This window comes from Anopheles maculipalpis, chromosome 2RL, assembly GCF_943734695.1.
Source record: "Anopheles maculipalpis chromosome 2RL, idAnoMacuDA_375_x, whole genome shotgun sequence".
In the NCBI taxonomy this organism is placed as follows: domain Eukaryota; kingdom Metazoa; phylum Arthropoda; class Insecta; order Diptera; family Culicidae; genus Anopheles; species Anopheles maculipalpis.
Genome location: NC_064871.1, coordinates 15,053,565 through 15,071,874, shown reverse-complemented (window position 1 = coordinate 15,071,874; position 18,310 = coordinate 15,053,565). Strand labels below are relative to the sequence as shown.

Here is an 18,310-nt window from a genome sequence, read left to right as displayed (position 1 = left end):
GCACACCCCTAGTGATGACACAGCCATGCCTGCGGCCGTACCAATTGTGATCGAGGTGTTAGTGTGTGAATGGGGCGGTGTCTGTATATTTGTATGCTTCATATGGGTCACTGTATGCTTTCACTCGTAATGCCATTTGTAGTTGTTGGGTGTATTGTTTCAGCATCCCCATCCATGTACTCCATGCACGCTCATTGGTGTATGTTTTCATTTCAACACTTAGTACCGAGGACAACAAGTGAGCGGATATTGTCTCAATCGCTTCGATGGAGACCTTAGATAAGACTTCACTCAGTCGACGATATTTATATTACTTTACTGCCTTCCTTCCTGCTTCTTTTGCTGCTAGTCCTGTGTATGTGTATGCCTCTGTGGCATTTTGTGTGTTTTCTTATTTGATTTTTATCCCAGCAATGACCCCTTTTTCTCTCTATCTCTCTATCACTCACTATCCAATATGTTTCTTATTATCTTTCATTAAGTTTCTTTCTTTCTGTATCATTTCCGCACGAGAAACAGCGTACAAAAAAGCATCTGATTTGCTTTTCTGATAGTGCACTGTGTGTGTGTGTGTGTATTTGTTAACAATATCGTTCAATAAAAACTATTTAATTTTGTTTCTTTTCTTTTCCATGTTCCACTGCTATTATCCAAGCAGATTTTTTTTGTATTTCTCTCTCTTTCTCTCTCTGTCTCTTTTCACATATCCACTCTTCTAAAAGACTCTCACTTTCTCACTCGCTTCCCGTATTTCCGCAACACATTTTTTAGTCATCATCTTGCCTTTCAATTTGTAGAATTCGTTAGCCGGTTGGTATATTACCGGTTCTATGCCATAATTATCGCATATCATCCCACGACTCGCTTAGTTCCTTATATATATATATAGATCCAACACACTCTTACAACCATAACTTGCAGGTGCTCGAAGAAATATTGCTGATCCAATGTTAGTCGCTCAACTTTGACTCTAACCATCACACGCCTCTTCAAGCACACCACCTTAGCTGCCAAATGAATTTTGTCGTGAGCCCGCCGAGGCACCGAATGTACGCAGAATAGGCACAGTCGAAACTACTGCCGGGTTATTGCTGCCGGTAGCTACGGTTATAGTGGATGCTGTCGAATATGCATTTGCAGGCACCGCCGCAACTGTCCTCTCCCTTGCAAGCGCACTTCCACTGCCAGCGCTTGACGTATGTTGAACCGGTGTTATCCAAATGGGAGTCGGTTTCGGAAGTGGTACCGCCGGTGGATAGGGGGGCAATTGTCTGCTGGAACTAGAACAACCCGACATCATATGCGTCCCAGTGGAACTCATTAACGCAGTACTTGTCACAATTGCTGGCGGTGGCGGTGAAAAGCACGCGCGGCTGGAGCTCGAAGGGTTATGCGTTACCATATCAAGACTATGGATTTGATCTTGCACTGGATACTGGGGAACTGGCTGATGTAAATGAAGCGCTTGCAATTGCATTACTGGTACCGTTTGTATCGACGGTGGTGGTGGTGGTGACGGTAAGGAACCATCTTCCTTCTCTTCGGCAGATCCTCGTCTTTCAAGCACTGAGACAGCATCCGGACGGAGAGAAGAGGGCGTTGCGGGTCGTAAATGCGACGTGGCCGTATCGTTATCAATACTTTGCATAGATTGGTCAGAAAATACGATTGCTTTTATTGGAACATTCTTCAGCAACACCGAAGACGATGATGACGGGCCTGACGATGTACCACCGCCGGCTGTTGTTGCTGTGCTACCACCATTTGCTTTGTTAACTCGTTCCTGCTCCTGACATTGTGCCAAATGCTCGGCTGCAGGATCGTACGGCACGGAGGTACCGGTAAGCATGATTTCATCTTCCCCATCAGTGCTGTTGGAAACATTAGTTGAGTTATTGGTGGCGATGTTTGCAGACGAACTGGCTGTTAATGATGACTTCTTTTTGCTGCGTCTCGTTAGGTAGCGGTTGAGAAGGGAGAGAAATTATTATTTCCGTTTATTGGTTGGATTTTGATTGCGCTGGGGCGTCTGGGGCCGCTGATTGTTTGTTCCGCTGTACTGATATTTAGCCTTCTTTTCCGATGGCTTCAGAATCTGAAATTAATTTTACAACACCCAAGAAAGAAACGTTATTGACTGATTGCGAAACCGCTCGACTCAAGTACTGCGCGTGCAAACCAACCTGAAACGAACACATTAAATTCGCATCGACAGACATCATGCCGCCAGCATTATCGAATTCGCCACAATAGTTCGGTGCGGAAAACAGCGTTACTAGAGATCGGCGGGCAAAGAACTCGTACCCATCTTCAACGACCTGATGCGCTCGGCAAATGAGATCCAACTCGTGAATAAGCAAAAACTTTGCAACGATGTCCACACCGAACGTAAAGCTTACGCCACGATCATTCTCCCCCCAACCCTTCACATCCTTGTCCGGATCGCTCCACAGCAGATCGCACAGTAGCCCCGTATCGGGTACATCTGTCGGTCGCATTATGCGCTTAATCTGTTCCATATGCTGTAACACAAAAGAACTATTTTAGTATCGCACCATGCATGCCCATCACTGCAAACACACTCTCTCATGATCACACATCACTTACGTTCAAATCCGGGCTTAAGCCTCCGTGACAGCAGAATATTTTCTCATCAATAATGGCAGCAATGGGCAGGCAATTGAAACAATCGGTAAAAGTTTTCCACAGTTTCACGTTGTACCGCCGCTTGCATTCATCGTAGAAACCTGAAGCGTTGCGATAAATCCATCATTAGCTTTGGGGACCGGGGGTCAGTAAATCATTGCACCGCGCGTTCACCGTTCGCTTACCATATATCCTATTAATACTGGCACACTCATGATTTCCGCGCAGTAGGAAAAAGTTTTCCGGATACTTGATTTTGTATGCTAACAGTAGACAGATCGTTTCCAACGACTGTTTGCCTCGGTCCACGTAATCGCCCAGGAATAAATAATTGGCCTCTGGGGGAAATCCACCGTACTCGAACAGTCGTAGCAAATCTGTGTACTGACCATGTATATCACCTAAAATGCAGGGTTATCATTAGTACGTTACATAGGCACAAGCAATAATGGCGTGCGTTACGTATCGGCTTTTCATAAAAGCGTAATATTTACCACAAATTTTGAGTGGAGCTTCCAATTCCAGAAGTATTGGTTGTTGTAGGAAAATTTCACGAGATTTTAAACATAGCGCTCGAATTTCTTCCTCTGGCATTGGTACTGATTTCCCTGGACGACATCCTCGCACTGTTATGAAAATGGAGAGAGTGAAAGCATGCTAAACTTTAGTCAAAGTTTTCTTAATTCTACACCAATTTTAAACATACTTTTAACTATAAAAACAAAAGCTGCTAACTTTGCAAATTACCTTGTCACGTCATATTTTTCTACTACGAAGAAAACAGTCTATAATATATTTATGCTACATACATCTATAATAACTAACAATATTCATTACGGTAAGGTAAGTTATGTGTTTCTTTAGCCGGAAGTAGTATAACCGTTAGCTCGTTCCAATAGGCGAACAAGTTTTGTGCAAATGGTGCTCTAATTAAATTATCCGCTTTACAAAAAATGCTCATATGTTTTCCAGTATGTATGTTGTCTGGGAAGAAGGTGCATAAACCAATGGAAGAGCAACGGTAAGACAAGGGCTCGATAGTTTCATTTTTAAATACTACACAAAACACTTTCGTCACCGCAACTTGTCCTTTAATACACAGGGGTAAAAACTCAGCACTAAAGACAACACACATTGTTGAGGTTTCGGGGCTGTTGCAGAGATTCAAAGTGACAAGGTCCTTCACACTTACGAACAGGAAGCGATAGAACACAAAGCAATATCCATCAAATGATAGAGACGATTTACATTCGCTTGAATAAAAATATTAATAAAATTCTTCATAAAAAGAAAGTAAATTTTACTCAAATATTCAAGCCAGATTTCCAAAATTATATAAAACATTGTCTACCTATGCGAAACAGTTCAGTCCCAATCAAAACGAAATCTTAAAGCTAGAAAATGCCTGATATTATGAAAAAAAAAACTGGAATGGCACTGTCCGTTGGAAGCTCCCAATAAATTCTTCCCATCAGCTTTTATAGGTAGCTGTTTATGTTTCGGTGTAGTGTACGCTGGACAAACTAGCTGTGACACGGACCGACACGGAAAGGTTGACGACACGTAGACACACGTGTAGCAATGCAAATAAACCAATATAGAAACGAGATTGCTTGAACGTTTCATGGCTCAAAGACGATTTTTCCATAAACATCAGCAATGTGACTGAAACTACAAACGAAAATAACCTACATGTCTGTTCCTCTACCTGGAAACACATAATTTCTATTTACAATGAATTCCCTTTACAAATGTACGTGAAAGTAGGTTGGAGTATTTTTCCCGAACTTCTAATCCACCGATAGCATTCAAATCTGCTGCCAGAGCTTTCTAAATTAAAGCCCCGAGCATCATTGCACGATTTGTGTAGCACTCTGGGAAACGGCGATCAATTTCACATCCAACCGATGCTATGAGAAGGTAATCAAGCAAAACGAGCCATTCGCGAAACAAGCCACGAAATTATCTTTCCTACAGCCAACCTGTTGCGGCTAAAACAATCATATGGTGAAGATTTCATGCTACTTCCAGCGAAAATTCTAGTTTCCCTAAATGTAAATCAGCCCTCCCCCCACGCAAAATGTGTCCGCCACGTGCTGAGACGCCTGAGATGGGGGCTGGCGGTAAGAAACGCTCACAATGAGAGACGGTTTAATTGCACCTAATTTACGCTCAACGAACAAACCCGGCTTGTTGCAAGAAAATAATGTAGAAAAAAAGAATCAACAAACGTGACTTAAAGTTAACGCCCCATGGTGAGCGCGGCATAGCAAGTCGATTGTGTTTTGCAGGGCCCCCCGCCCGCTAGGGTGCTATTAAGAATGGTGACGTCGCTGTAGTCGACAATCCCCAACCATGTAGTTGAGCGGTATTTAAATCGTCATCGGCCGGCATCGCGTGAGCCTAATCGAATGCAATTGATGCACGAATTAATAGCGAACCTGGCTCGTAACAATGGTTAAGCAAATGTTGGTGTAATGTTAAGCGGTACGAGTGAGAATAACAGTAGTAGTTGAAGGAATCCAACACACAGCACTACACACGGATACTACACATCGTGATGGAGGCAGCGCGGCGCACAATGATTGAACATTGTGCGCTTTACATCCTCTCCTATCCTGCATTGTAAACCGGCACGATTCGGTGGAATGAACAAATTATAGTCTTGAAAACCAAACTAGTTGCAGGTACGACTCGGTATTTTGCTCTTTACATCATCGCATGAACGGCTCACTGTTCCTTAATGCTTATTCAAGCATGTGATAGAATATTTTTAACCTAAAAAATATGTTAAATTAATAATTGTTAAAACTTTACATACCATTGAACTGGAACTTGTTTTAAAATTAAAAGCAAATAACAACGTTTGATTGAATAAAGGTGGCCCTAAGCACACGTTATCTAAACCGCATTGCACATTCCTATGCGAAACAATAACGAACTAGACCCTAGCAACAATTTTAGTCAATTGGAAATGATTTTATTAGTACAGATTCAAGCCAACATGCATTAAATTCACGGTCTCTTACATCAGATACACATTTCTTATCTTTACAATAACCAACATTGAATAGGCGCATATAAAGCAAAGTAAATAAACAATCAAAATTGTTCAAAATCACCCATCCGAAACGATTCAAGTGTGGTTCGCCGGTTGAAAGCAAAATCACTGGCCTTGAACTTCAACTATAAGGGGATACGAAAAAAAAAACACCCCTCAAGTCTGGAGAGCACGATACCACGTCGCCACCGGTACCCATATCTGGTACGGTATTATGTATGCAAACGCTTACTAATGGCAGAGCAGTCGGACTAGTAATTTTCTCCTGCCAAAAGCAACGAAGTCGCGCCGGTGATGACGCGCATGATGACAAACTTCGTTACGCTTCGATTTGCAGGCGGATGTCTGTAACAACTGTACGAACGGGTATGGAAGCAGCTACTGCCGCCAGCACAAATATAAATTACCATATGATGAAGTCCAAGTGGAATTCAGTTAGGTACAATATTAACATTAATGCTACACAATTATCACTCCCCAAGGAGGGCGGGTGTATGTACATAGTTGCCGAAAGAATGAGTGTTTCTAATCATATAATTGAGATTTTCTATAATCCCAATAATCAAGAACAAACAAAAAAGTGTTATGTTAAAATAACCCGTAACGAATCTAATATTAATACTAAATAAAAGTTATATTAAATCGACTCTTCCGTCAAACACATAGAAACAATTGTTATGAACACATCCGTATGCAGTGTCCCGTCGATTCGTGATAAATATACTAATCACCATTTTACCAGATATTTCTGAAGTACGGAATATACTGACCTGGAACGAAAAGAACAAGAGGAAAGAAAACAATAACCATTAGTGTTAATATTACTTTAAGCTCATTTTTTTCAGAACGTACTACTAAAAGACAACACACATCAATATTTATACCTAAGTACAAGTAGCGCAATACATCCGCAATCATTCAACAGTTTACGTTACGAGCTAGAACTAGTGGACAAGAGCAGGAACAATACTGTGTGCGCCTTTAACCGTACAACGCACCCAGAAACCAAGACAACAGAACGCTACAAGAGGATAGTGCTAAGCTTGTAGTTGAGCATAACCAAAAGGTGAAAGGAGTCTTATTAAAGTAAACACATCATACTTCAAACCACAATAGAAACATGCTTTAAAACTGCTAGTGTATCAACAATGGACCAATAGAGTTGTCTGTTGCCGTATGATATTTATTCTAGCCTTCTTTTTACACAGCGACGCGATTTGCAGTAGATTTGATTAGACGTTTTGAAGGAAATATCATTTAAAGACCACCATTAGAGGGTTTACCCAGCCAATTCGGCATCGTCAAACTATTATCGTGCAACGTAAATGCCTATTCTAACGTCGTAAACTCTCAATTCAACATTGTCCATTCTATTCGGGCGTCGTTAAGTTTAAATACGACGTTGTAAAGATTGAATTGGGCTGCAAAAAATCGTTTTATTTTTGTATGAACATGACTACAGAATGTGAAATTTGATTTTGCACCTTTTACGTTCGTCATTTAACTTAAAAAGAACAAATTTTCCTAAGGTAAGTTATGGTAACTTGTTACTCATCACACAACCAACGGCTTTTTGTAGAGCTTTATGGATCAAACACAACGGAGCCACCGATTTGACAGCTTGAAAATCAAAACAATCCAAAGGCGACCCAACTCAATCTTTACAACGACGGATTTAAACTTAACGACTCCCGAAGAGAATCCCAATTGCGAGTTTACGACGCCAGAATTAGCATTTACGCTGCCCGATAATAGTTTGACGATGCCGAATTGGCTAGGTAAACCCTGTATGAAGTAAAAGTGTCCCAAGGGCTTTCAGGGCACTGGTCAGTTTGGTTTGAACGTGTTAAGGACTAAAGATCCTCATAAAGAATGTGATATAAAGAAGACCTAAGGCTGAATGCAACTGAGAAATTTAAAAAAATGAAAACTCAACCTCAATCCAGCGGAAAACTATTTTATTTCCTTATTATTGAAAAAAAAACTTAACATTTACTCCAGTAACTGAGAAACAAGTGATTGATTGATTGTATTTCCAAATATCAAATACCAACTCCACATTATTGTAGTGATCTCATTTCAACGGCTAGAATCAATCAACCAACTGTGTTACAGACAACAAATGTAGGTTGGAAAATTATTTACATCTCCCGACAGGTCTAAAGCCTCTCAAACCAAACCTCAAAACAGCTTAGTGGTTGAGAAGAAGGATAGCGCCAATCGACTGCAAGATTAATTAGGTCATCAAATATGAATCACTTGATTAGTACGTAAACCGAAGTGTGAGATGTTTTGAGGCGAACGATTTTAAGGAGAAAGACGTTAAATAATTCCAGTCCGGTTAAGCTTTTCTTTGCCATTGTAAAGGAAAGTATTGTTTCGTACAAAAAATGCTTGTGTTTCGATGTCGATATATTTCTAAAAGCATTATTCACATTTCACTTTCATCAAAACATAGAATGTCAACCAGTTATTCATCGCCAAGTTACAAGAAATGCCCTGCGCTATTTATCAATCTAATTTCCGTTTAGGAATATAAATATATCACTTCCTTGCCAACAAAACTCCCAGAAATTCTATGTGGGAAGATGGAGGCGCCCGGTACCCAAACCACACAAAGGCTTCGCGCGTCTGTGCGGATCTTATCGTTGAACCTTTTTGTTTAAGTTTATGCTTAGCGATGAAAGGAACCGCTCCATTATAGCTGCACTGTCTAGCACGTACCTACGCTGGGTTCGACCTAAGAAGCTGACGTTATGGACCAACAGTCGGTTGGAGATTTTCTGCGGCATACGGCAATCAATCATTCGCTCAACCTACGTGAATACATTGCTCACTCATGTGCTGATCCATCACCGCCGACGATCCTGGGAATGGTTCCTGTGATAAGGAAGAACCAACCGTCTACTTTAGGTTGGCCTGTGGATGGTGAGCGTGACGTATTGATGGTAATTATAATTACCAAAGTAGAAACAAATGTTTAAAAAACTGTGCAGATAGTAGAGAAACAAAACAAAAAATCTGATCCGCAATCTAATGAGCACCAACAGTAAAAAGTAAATAGATTTTCCATCGCTTCTATGGTAATTGTTCCAAATACTGTCAGCTGCGAGGGACTCATTGGTGAAATAATAAACTTGAAAATTTCCCTTCCTATGTTTGACATTCAAATTTCAATAATCTCAGCAAATTTAAATCACATTGATAAAGTTTATATCCAATGTCATAACTGTTGACAGCAGTTATGCAGTGAGCAGATGGACAGAGCAAGATTGTTCGCGATGAAAGTTGCAAACCTCTCTTGCAGGATATAACTCTCATCGCACTTATTTATTGACTTCAACGTTCCCACAGAAACAGGCAACATAAACAAAGACCGCTGCGCTGCTGATGGACCGAATTTATCAGGCCGAACGATCATCCAATTAAGTCGTAAACGATAACAGCAACAATAATCGCAATAAAATATGGTACGGGGCAAGTCATAACCCTTCACTAGCACACGCCAACCCGCGGCCCTGCGCCAATTCATCCATGATAATGACATTGACAGCTAAATCAGCACAAAGCAAAATTGGAACATGCGGCACAGAAGGTTCACCGGACCCGCGAGAGAGGCTGACTGAATAAACAATGCGTCTCATACCACCTTCCATTGCCACACCGGCCCCTCCCATGGGGATTGGTTGCTGTTTTCCTTTTTTTTTTTAATCCATTCCTGTCGCACTGGCACGTGTGAGTAATGGAGACACTGCTGCAGAGACCTACAACAGAAAGCTTTAGTGACATTTGTTCGTCTTCCAGATGGTTCTTCGGCAGCGCATACGTACAACACGACACACAAGGACTAAGAAACACGAATGGGGCCAAATTTGCATATTCAACGAAGAGATCGGATCCGCGAGAGGAAGAGTAATGCTCTACACAAATTCATTCATACATATGTAACAGGTAGTTGTTAACAATATGTTCCACCACCAGCTTTGTTTTTGCGGACAGCACATCGAAACCATTTCATATTTTGGTTACGTTCGATAGCCATAGAATATTGTGTCAAAACTTCTTAAGTTAACTGAATGATGCCATTTTGTTTATAATAGCAAATAAAAAAAAAAATGGCAAATTAAAATTATAATAAAATCAAAATGCTTATCTAATACTAATCCAAACTGGTAGCTAAAACATCTTCAATTTTAACCATCTTCTGTCGAACCGTCGAGCAGTCATAAGGAGTGAAAAATAATTAATAAACTCATCCCCGAAGCGTTTGCCATTTGTTGTACGAATTCGATAGATTGAGTAGTTGCTGAAACATAGAAGCATAGAAGAAATGCCTTGTCATTGTGTTCATACAGAGGCGAATGTCTCTATAAATAAACCTCTAGCCTCTATAAATAAACGAAAAAAAAATATTTTCATATAATTTAGTCATCTTCTTCTTCTTGGCTTAACGACCTTTAAGGTCATGCCGGCCATCGAAATGGCTTACTAGACTACCGATACCACGTAGTTGGTTAGTCAATCCTCACTACGGGGGGGACGGTCCGGATGGGATTTGAACCCCGGTACTGCCGTTTGAAGACCGGTGCTGCAGTCACTTATATCACCGGGCCGCCCCGAACCCAAGATCACAAGCGGTATTGACAATACGGTATTGTACCGTTATAATTCATTGTAAATAAAAAAAAAATTAATTCATAAACAAATAACTAAATAAAAACTATATAACTCCGTTAAATGCATAACAAGGTGATATCGAAATTTTTATACTAATAATCTCTTTAAAAAATTGTTTACATTTCGAGAGGCTCGTTAACATGAGCTGATTTGGCCAACGAAAGTCGAACATAATCAAAAGAAATGATTTTTTGGGGCATCTGTTGAAATTGAATTAAAACTTTGTTTTTGCAGTATTTTGGCTGGGAAACGTCAACACATATTTAAAAAACTGGCTTAGGCCGTTATAGACCCAATTCGTTTATTTAAGATAACATTAGGATTTAATTTTGGTTTGTTCACAACCTCCATTTTAAGCTTCTTTAAAATTGCATACAAAATTACGCATTTTATTGATACTAAATTTGGTGAGAAGTCTAAGGAAGGCTTCCTAATTGTAAGACAACTGTGACGAGTGTACGTTGCATCATCTTTTTTCCTTACCTTGGTAATTTTGAACACCAGAAATACAATCGGAACATAAATGTAATGTAATTTATAAAAATAAATCAAACTATTCTTGTAGAGATAAAAGTTAAATGCTTTTTTTTACAACATGATAACATACGGAAACCTGATGAGTGAGTTATTTGGAACAAGACAATCAATCATTCGAACGTTTACGTAAAAAAACAACACATTATCTAGCCAATATAATCTACCAACAGACAACTAAAACACCAAAAACTGCAGGCAAACTGATCTAATAGGAGAACAGCATTAGACAAAGAATACGTAGAGAGTAGAAAGTGGGAAATACATTGGAAAACACATTAGGAAGACACAAAACCCTTTTTTTGTTACATACAACCTCAGTACCAAGGAATTCAGAAAGACAGAACACACACGCTAAGTGCAAACAACAACGAAAACAAACGGAAAACTCAAACACAATCAATAAACCTGAACAGGAAAAGGTCAGTCGAACGAACTATACGTAAGTCAGCAAGCGCAAAACTAGAGAGGAGTCACTTACATAAAAAAAACCCAAAAGAGCAACTAATCATACACAACGAAACACACTACTCCCGAATGCAAAATCGCAAACTGCAAACGTGAAACAAAAACGAACAAAACCCAAAAACAACATAAAACAAAAAGGAATTTCTAACGCGCATTCCGGTCAAAGCGCTCCGCTTCTATATACCCATAAAATCGTGTGAGAATATCTCTTTCAGTTTGCCCTTTTTCCGGGACTCTTGCGCCTGCTGCTGTTGCAGTTTGTGAGCTGTTGGCGCACGCATGACATTGACGCACGCGAAGTAGCAAACGAGAAATTTGTAATCAGAAGGCAGGCGCGCAGCACGCATCAAGCGATCGTAGAGGAGGCATTTTCATTCGGGCAGATCACGTGCAGCCGTCGAGCGGTCGGTCGGTCGAACACAGCAGATTGGAGGTTGATCCAGAAGAAAGCATAGAAAGGCAGGATTACAGCACAATAGAGACGTATAGATGTAAGTGGTGATGAAGTTACGAATCAAAAGTACCACACCGATAAGCAAAGTTGGCAAGGGTATTGTTGGCGTGTACATTTTGCCCAAAGGGATTGTTTGACACATTACAAAGATGCGTTGCGTGATCGTTCGCAGCGCAGTTGCGTTGCCAGTTGACATCATTCATTTCCAAGTTTGGCATGAGCGAGAGATATTTGTTGATGCGTTTTTTTTTTTAAACCACATAACCCATTATTGGCCGCAGCAGAACCCCCCCGAGAAACCAGTACCAACACGGACGGACGAATGTGGGCCACACATAAGCCAGAAAGCGCGTTACATATTTTTAACGTAGTTTTGTAATTGTGGGGTGTTAGATTTGATTTTTGTGCGTAGAGTTGTTGCATTTTTTTGTGGTGTAGTTGGTTTTTGTCGTTCAGAAACGAAACGAAATCCAGGATGTATATATATACATTAAAGCAGCGGGAAAAGAAAGAGAAAGAGAAAAAGAAAAAGAGAAACAGAACGAATAAATAAAGCCAACAGTCTGGTTCGTTGTTAATTCAGCGAGAACGCATGTTAAAGAAACAAATTATTCATTATAAAAGCACCACGAGCATTACAAGGATGAAGCTGATCAAACGGGGAAGGGGCGGAGATACAAAGGTATAGAAGCATGTGTATGTTTTAAATGTAAATTATACATGCCCAATGTATGGTATGATAGTACAGCAGGAATACGGTAATGAAATCGCTTCGAAAGTCAGTGAGCGATATGCCTTAGACATGCATAGGCTGAGACTGGTAAGTTGGAGAATGAAGAAAATGAAATAAATAAAATTTAAAACATAAGTCAAAAAAATTGTTTAACTCCTCCTTACTCTTTCAGGCCCAGCAAGAGCCTCGCTAACGTCTCAGAAGCCCTATCTAAATATTCCAAAATTCAAGTAGTTAACTTAACAAACCCCAAAAACTGTAGGCGATATTCGCTCCAACAGTGGGGTCTATGATCTCCTAAGCGTGAATATCTGAAAATTGTTATCCAGCTTCTGTCATACCGTCGAGGAGTCACAAGCCGTCAAACCGGAATGGGTGAACAGGTGAAAAAGAAGCTCGAATTTAATCAAAACAAACGATTTTTCGGACGTCTGCTTTTGAATTTTTGGTATTTTGTTCGACAAAATTTTTAATCTTTTGACGCTAGGTGTTTTTGCCTGATAGACGAAGACTGCTCAGTCGTTCGATTTTTGGCCGTACGAATACCTAAAATTTTGTATGAGCGCTCCCAGACGGCCCGAGAGTGCAGCTGAGACATGAAGGTGCGAAAAATGACAATCGATTTTGAACGGAACTGGCAGCAATGTTTAGGTCAAATTTCTAATTTGTAGGAAAAGGGGTAGGACCTGCAGCTGAGAATATTGAATATTTTGTGAATTTTGTTTTAGTTATTTAGTAACAGTTACATGAGGATTTATCGAGGGCGGCCGGGTAGTTTGACGACAGCGGCCCAGGTCTTCAAACGGCAGGACCGGGGTTCAAATGCCATCCGGACCGTCCCCTCGTAGTGAGGACTGACTAACCAACTACGTGGTATCGGCAAGTCTAACAAGCCATTTGGATGACCGGCATGACCTTAGAGGTCGTTAAGCCAAGAAAAAGAACATGAGGATTTATAAATTATAGGAAAAACCGTATTTTATGTTTTCTTCAATTGATTTCGGTTTATTCAATTGATTGAAAAAAAAAAATTACAAAATTCTGTTGGTTTCAACGAAAATTTCAAAAAACCTGCAGCTGCGAAATGTGACACAAGATCGGTTGTCATTTTTCGCACCTTCATTTATCAGCTGCGTTCTCGGGGTGCCTGGGAGCTCTGTATGGGATTTGACAGTTCATTTGGATGACAGTTGTGGTTGCACTACCAGATTCTGTCAAATTCCACACAAAGATTGTACGACTAAAAATCGTACGCCCTAGAGTGTATAGAGAACTAGGCTGCATTTTAGCCTGAACGTTCCTAAACGTCAGTAAACCCATTAAAACACGATCGAGGTCACCATAGACCCCAATAATTCATTTCATTCACTATTTAGAACATCTTGATTTTGGCGGTAAATACTCTCCAACTAAGAAATCTCTGTACTATTACTCTTCAGTTGTATAAACACAACGCTTTAAAGTGATCGACCGAATGTTTGCACACCACGACCAATCCTCATTACGGATGCACCAGCATGGAAAACATTTCAGAACCCAATTTCCTGTCAAACGACGCCGGTCAACAGCAAAGCTGCAAAAAGTAGTGTTAGTGTGTCCTCACTGCCTTAGATCCTTTTGCCTTTTGCAGTGAAAATTTGTTACGTGATTCTGACGGACCAACCCGGTTCCCCCATATTCCTCGCTCGTTTAAATATGTTTGCACCAGTCGTTTCGTCAGCCGGCGAGACGAGAATTTTCATTTTCACAACCTAATTATTGAGCTCAAATTTAACTAGCGAACCAATTTCCCGTGCGCTCGCTCGCGTTCACTTTATGCTTTAAACCTGGCCTTCTCCTCCTCCTCCCGCTTGATGATTTTACCCCGGGGGAGAGGCGTTAACACGCTCCTTCACCTCAAAATTTGGCATGTAGTTTGCCCACGACAAGAAATTTCCTTAAATCACCCTTCCATAAAAAGAAATTACTTCTTCGCTTTACGAAGCAACCTACTTCTCCCCTTCCTGTTGCTCTTGGGATACCAACTACCATGCTGCTGCTTCAGTGACCTGTCAGATATTAAGACTTGTTTATCAAATATCCGCCAAATAGCACACCGATGGTTGTGACTGAACCTGGAGCAACAAGGTAACCAACAAAAAATCCACCTGCCGAGAGATGATGGTAGTAGCGGACGATAGACCGGGTGGTCCCCTCCCTAAAAACACCCCCAGGATAGCTAACCTAACTCGTGCGATATTGAATTTATACCACACCCCATCATCTCCGTCCCAAACCAGGGCTCCGAATTAGGGACATCCCGTTTCATCGTTCCTTTCGCTGCCAAGAGCGACTTTCCTAAGGGCTCACCGTGCGATAGCATTACACATCCGGAAGACATATATTTTTGACGTTCTTGTGCTCGCTCCCGCTGACGGTGGGGGCGCCGCGGTGTCGTGAAATGAAACCGGAACCGGATCATTTACCGTATCAAAGGTGATAAATATGTAACAGTCAAGTGCGGACCGCCGTCCGCGTTCGTTCGCTTACGAAACCGTGACGTAGAGACATTCGTTTTCTGGTTGCGCATGCCTTAACTAGCTAACGATGTAACGTGGACTTAGCGAAGCGAACCCGGCCCGGCAGAGGCTTGCATTACATTCAACACGATGCCTGCATAACAATATCTTCAGAGAACTTTAAAGTTATGCAATTGGTAGTGTGTACGGAAGGGTCCACCCTTAGAAGGGTTTATTTTATAAAACAATAGACATCAGTTTTACGTCGAAGTTAAACAATAATCATATGTTCTAGGATGAAATAATTCAGTTCTTTATATATATTTTGACATTTCGCAGCTAAAATGCTGCTTGTTCTCCAGAGAAACTGACAATCAAAACTAGCCTGCGTCAAAAACAATAGCTTTCTTTAGCACTCTTTTCGAACTACAAAAAAATGTTGAAAAATTGTGACTATTTTCAAAACCATTTTTTGCCAAATAACTAGACTGCCAAGGGCTTAAATGTCATACGCTTTAGGATGAGTTTACTTGTGTGGGTTTAGATGCTTGGATACTTTTTGTCGACTCTAGGCTAACATTCGCTTTTGTTTTGCTGTCCTTTATCAATTTTTATGTTCCTGCCTATCGTCTGCGACCTCATCCTCTCCTCGCAACACGGCCCACAGCGGTTGGTGCGAATGATCCTTTGCTGCGCGCTTTTCGTGCCTTTAATTCTGCTTCAGACCTCGTCTTCATTCCTCATGCTTTAGTTTACTTAACTCCCCTTAATCTCTTTTCCCTTAACGTTTAGTGATTAAGTTAGTTTTTTAAGAAAATTTGTGTAGCCTTAGGCAGACAAATTGAGAAGTGTAATAAATAAATAAAATAAACTGCTCGACTATGTTACAGAAGCTGACTAAAACTGTTCAAATTTTAGGTTTCTGATGACCTAACATGACCCCCAGTATATAACAATTTAAAAGTCTCATTTTAACTCCATTTTGTGTTGGTCAAGCGTCAAATGAAAGCCAAAAAAGCAGATAAATCTTGATAAAACTAATGCCACATGCCATCCGTCTGAAATCGCGCTTTATTCAGTTTGCGCTATTGATATAAATTCACCAAATTATCTCTCATCAGTAAATAATATTTTAAAATATTCTTTTATCATCCTTCATCATCACATTTAGCAACATCTTGCTCAGTTAGCGAACTAAAAACGGGCTTCGAAGCAATCAACTCCATCACTGACAAAAAGCGATGAAACATTGCGTCAGAGCTTGGAACAAGCGGCCATCAGCAGAGTGTCTAGCGCGTTTGAGTGACATGTTTACATCGGCGAGACCGATCGAATCGTTTCGTGTGCCTTTTGAACTCCCATAAGCAACAACAAAAAAAAAACGCAAGCATAATAAAAAACCGAGTTTGTTTCACTATGCACACGACACTTTTCCACACTTTCCTCTTGTATTGCGATCGACAGAGAAAGGGTTTAAAGCTTAAGGTTCCTGATGATATGGGTGTGATATAAATTGAACACGTATCGTTCATAGCAGACGAGTAGCAAGTCACCCGTGCATGACACATTTGACCCTGGAACAATATTTACAACCACTAGCGCTATGGTTCAAGGGTATGTAACGGAAGGCTACATAGTGGAATTTTAAAAAAATCACATCAACTTTAAATGCAGGAACTTAATAAAGTAAATAAGAGGCACAAAACAAGCACAGAAACCTGGCTGCTGCTGTTATTAAGCTCTAAGCTAATGTAACGGCCACAACCACAGAACATCAAAGGAACAAACGTCAGTTGAAAGTGCGCAATGGCCTGAAAAATGGTCCACCTTTTGGCGGAAGCTAAAATTAGCGAAATATGTTTACCATCAACGAAAAAACCTAGTTATACCAGTCGACGAACAGTGCCCCACGTTGCACCGCTCGCGGGAAGTCCAAATGGAAGAAAGTGCCGTACGACAAAGCAGTGAGAAAACCGTGACATACATTTGCTTTCGTCGACTTCTAATTTGTGTTGGCAATCACTTAATTTGTCATCTTGTTTTCTTGTTTTCATGCTTGGCAAAAGCATCAGCACCGGAACAATTAATTTCTCATTTTAATTGTTAAATTATTTTCATCGGTTTTTATATGTTTCTTTGGAAAAAACAGCCTTTTATCATCTTTATTTTTGTTTATTTTAGTTTTTTTCCCCCGCATAACAGATTAAACATTTAATGGATTTTCACCACCAGAGAGAGCTTTGTCCTTCGTGGTTCAAAGCACCAACAAAGCTAGCTATCTCTGCTACATACTCGCTGGCTTCATTCTACATGCTTACCCACGCGCCACCAGCGACTGTACGCGGGCGCACGAGGGCCGCCCGTTTCGCCCTAAAACAGCAATATCTCCAAGGAAAAACACAACAAAAAAGGGCAAGTTTGAAAGTAATTATCTACCCTTCGAAACTTTTTCCCAAACAACTTTGATACGGCGCTGCTGCTGCTAGAAATTGGACTTCCGTTCCTGCTCTCCCCATCCAGCGCTTCTCTCAGTGGGCTACACTACACTTTACAGCGCTGGGCGCACAGTACACAGTCGAAGCACATTATAAAACGCACCGTAAGCGGCCGATGCAACACACCGTTGCCCCTTTTTGACCCAACTTTTCATTCGATCGCCTGGGTAAAACGAAATAAAACAATAACTTTTTCACTGTACACTCCCCGAAACATGGGGGAACAAAAAAAAAGATGCCCTGGCGCTGCCAACCGATAGCAGTCAGAGAGAGCATGATACCCCTGTGGCATGCGGTGTGGGTGTGTGTGCCTTCTTCTGTGTTCCGATTTTACCGAATTCTTCCTGCACTGCGAAACACTATCGGTTCGCAATCTCTTCCATACAATGTAAAGATTTTACATCATCAACATCAGCTTTTTTTCGGTTATTGTCTGCTGACTTAGCAGATTAAACATTCAATCACAAACGATATGCAGAGGACTCCGAACAACAACCACTTCAGAGTAAATTGTCACTTATCCTTGAATGTAGCACTGGCAACCCAGTGAGACTGCGATCTGCTAAACAACCCGGGCGAGCAGTTTTGGCTGTCAAATCGCACCGTTCGTAGGTGCGGCTTAGGTGCGGAAGTTAGGGGCATTTTAAATGGGGTATTTAGTGGAAAATTAATGGTAAGTCAAGGTTATCGGCGTTTTCGTATACATATTTTTATAACTAAATATTATAAATATGCCTTATTATT

The 18,310-nt window shown here is 40.8% G+C and overlaps 1 protein-coding gene across 2 annotated transcripts in view; it reads right to left on the bottom strand.

Moving 5' to 3' along the window:
• Positions 1-1,777: 1,777 nt before the first annotated feature.
• Positions 1,778-18,310, bottom strand: part of LOC126558424 (serine/threonine-protein phosphatase PP1-beta catalytic subunit) — a 31,837-nt gene continuing 15,304 nt past the window's right edge. The window contains exons 2-7 of one of the 2 annotated variants that reach the window (XM_050214437.1): positions 11,571-11,651; positions 3,141-3,272; positions 2,832-3,047; positions 2,608-2,747; positions 2,184-2,522; positions 1,778-2,095 (exon numbers count right to left, since the gene is read on the bottom strand). In XM_050214437.1, the coding sequence (XP_050070394.1) occupies positions 1,988-2,095; positions 2,184-2,522; positions 2,608-2,747; positions 2,832-3,047; positions 3,141-3,272; positions 11,571-11,651 (1,016 nt within the window). In that variant the 3' untranslated portion in view covers positions 1,778-1,987. The remainder of the gene's footprint in view (positions 2,096-2,183; positions 2,523-2,607; positions 2,748-2,831; positions 3,048-3,140; positions 3,273-11,570; positions 11,652-18,310) is intronic. The other variant, XM_050214438.1, reaches the window with a different exon arrangement.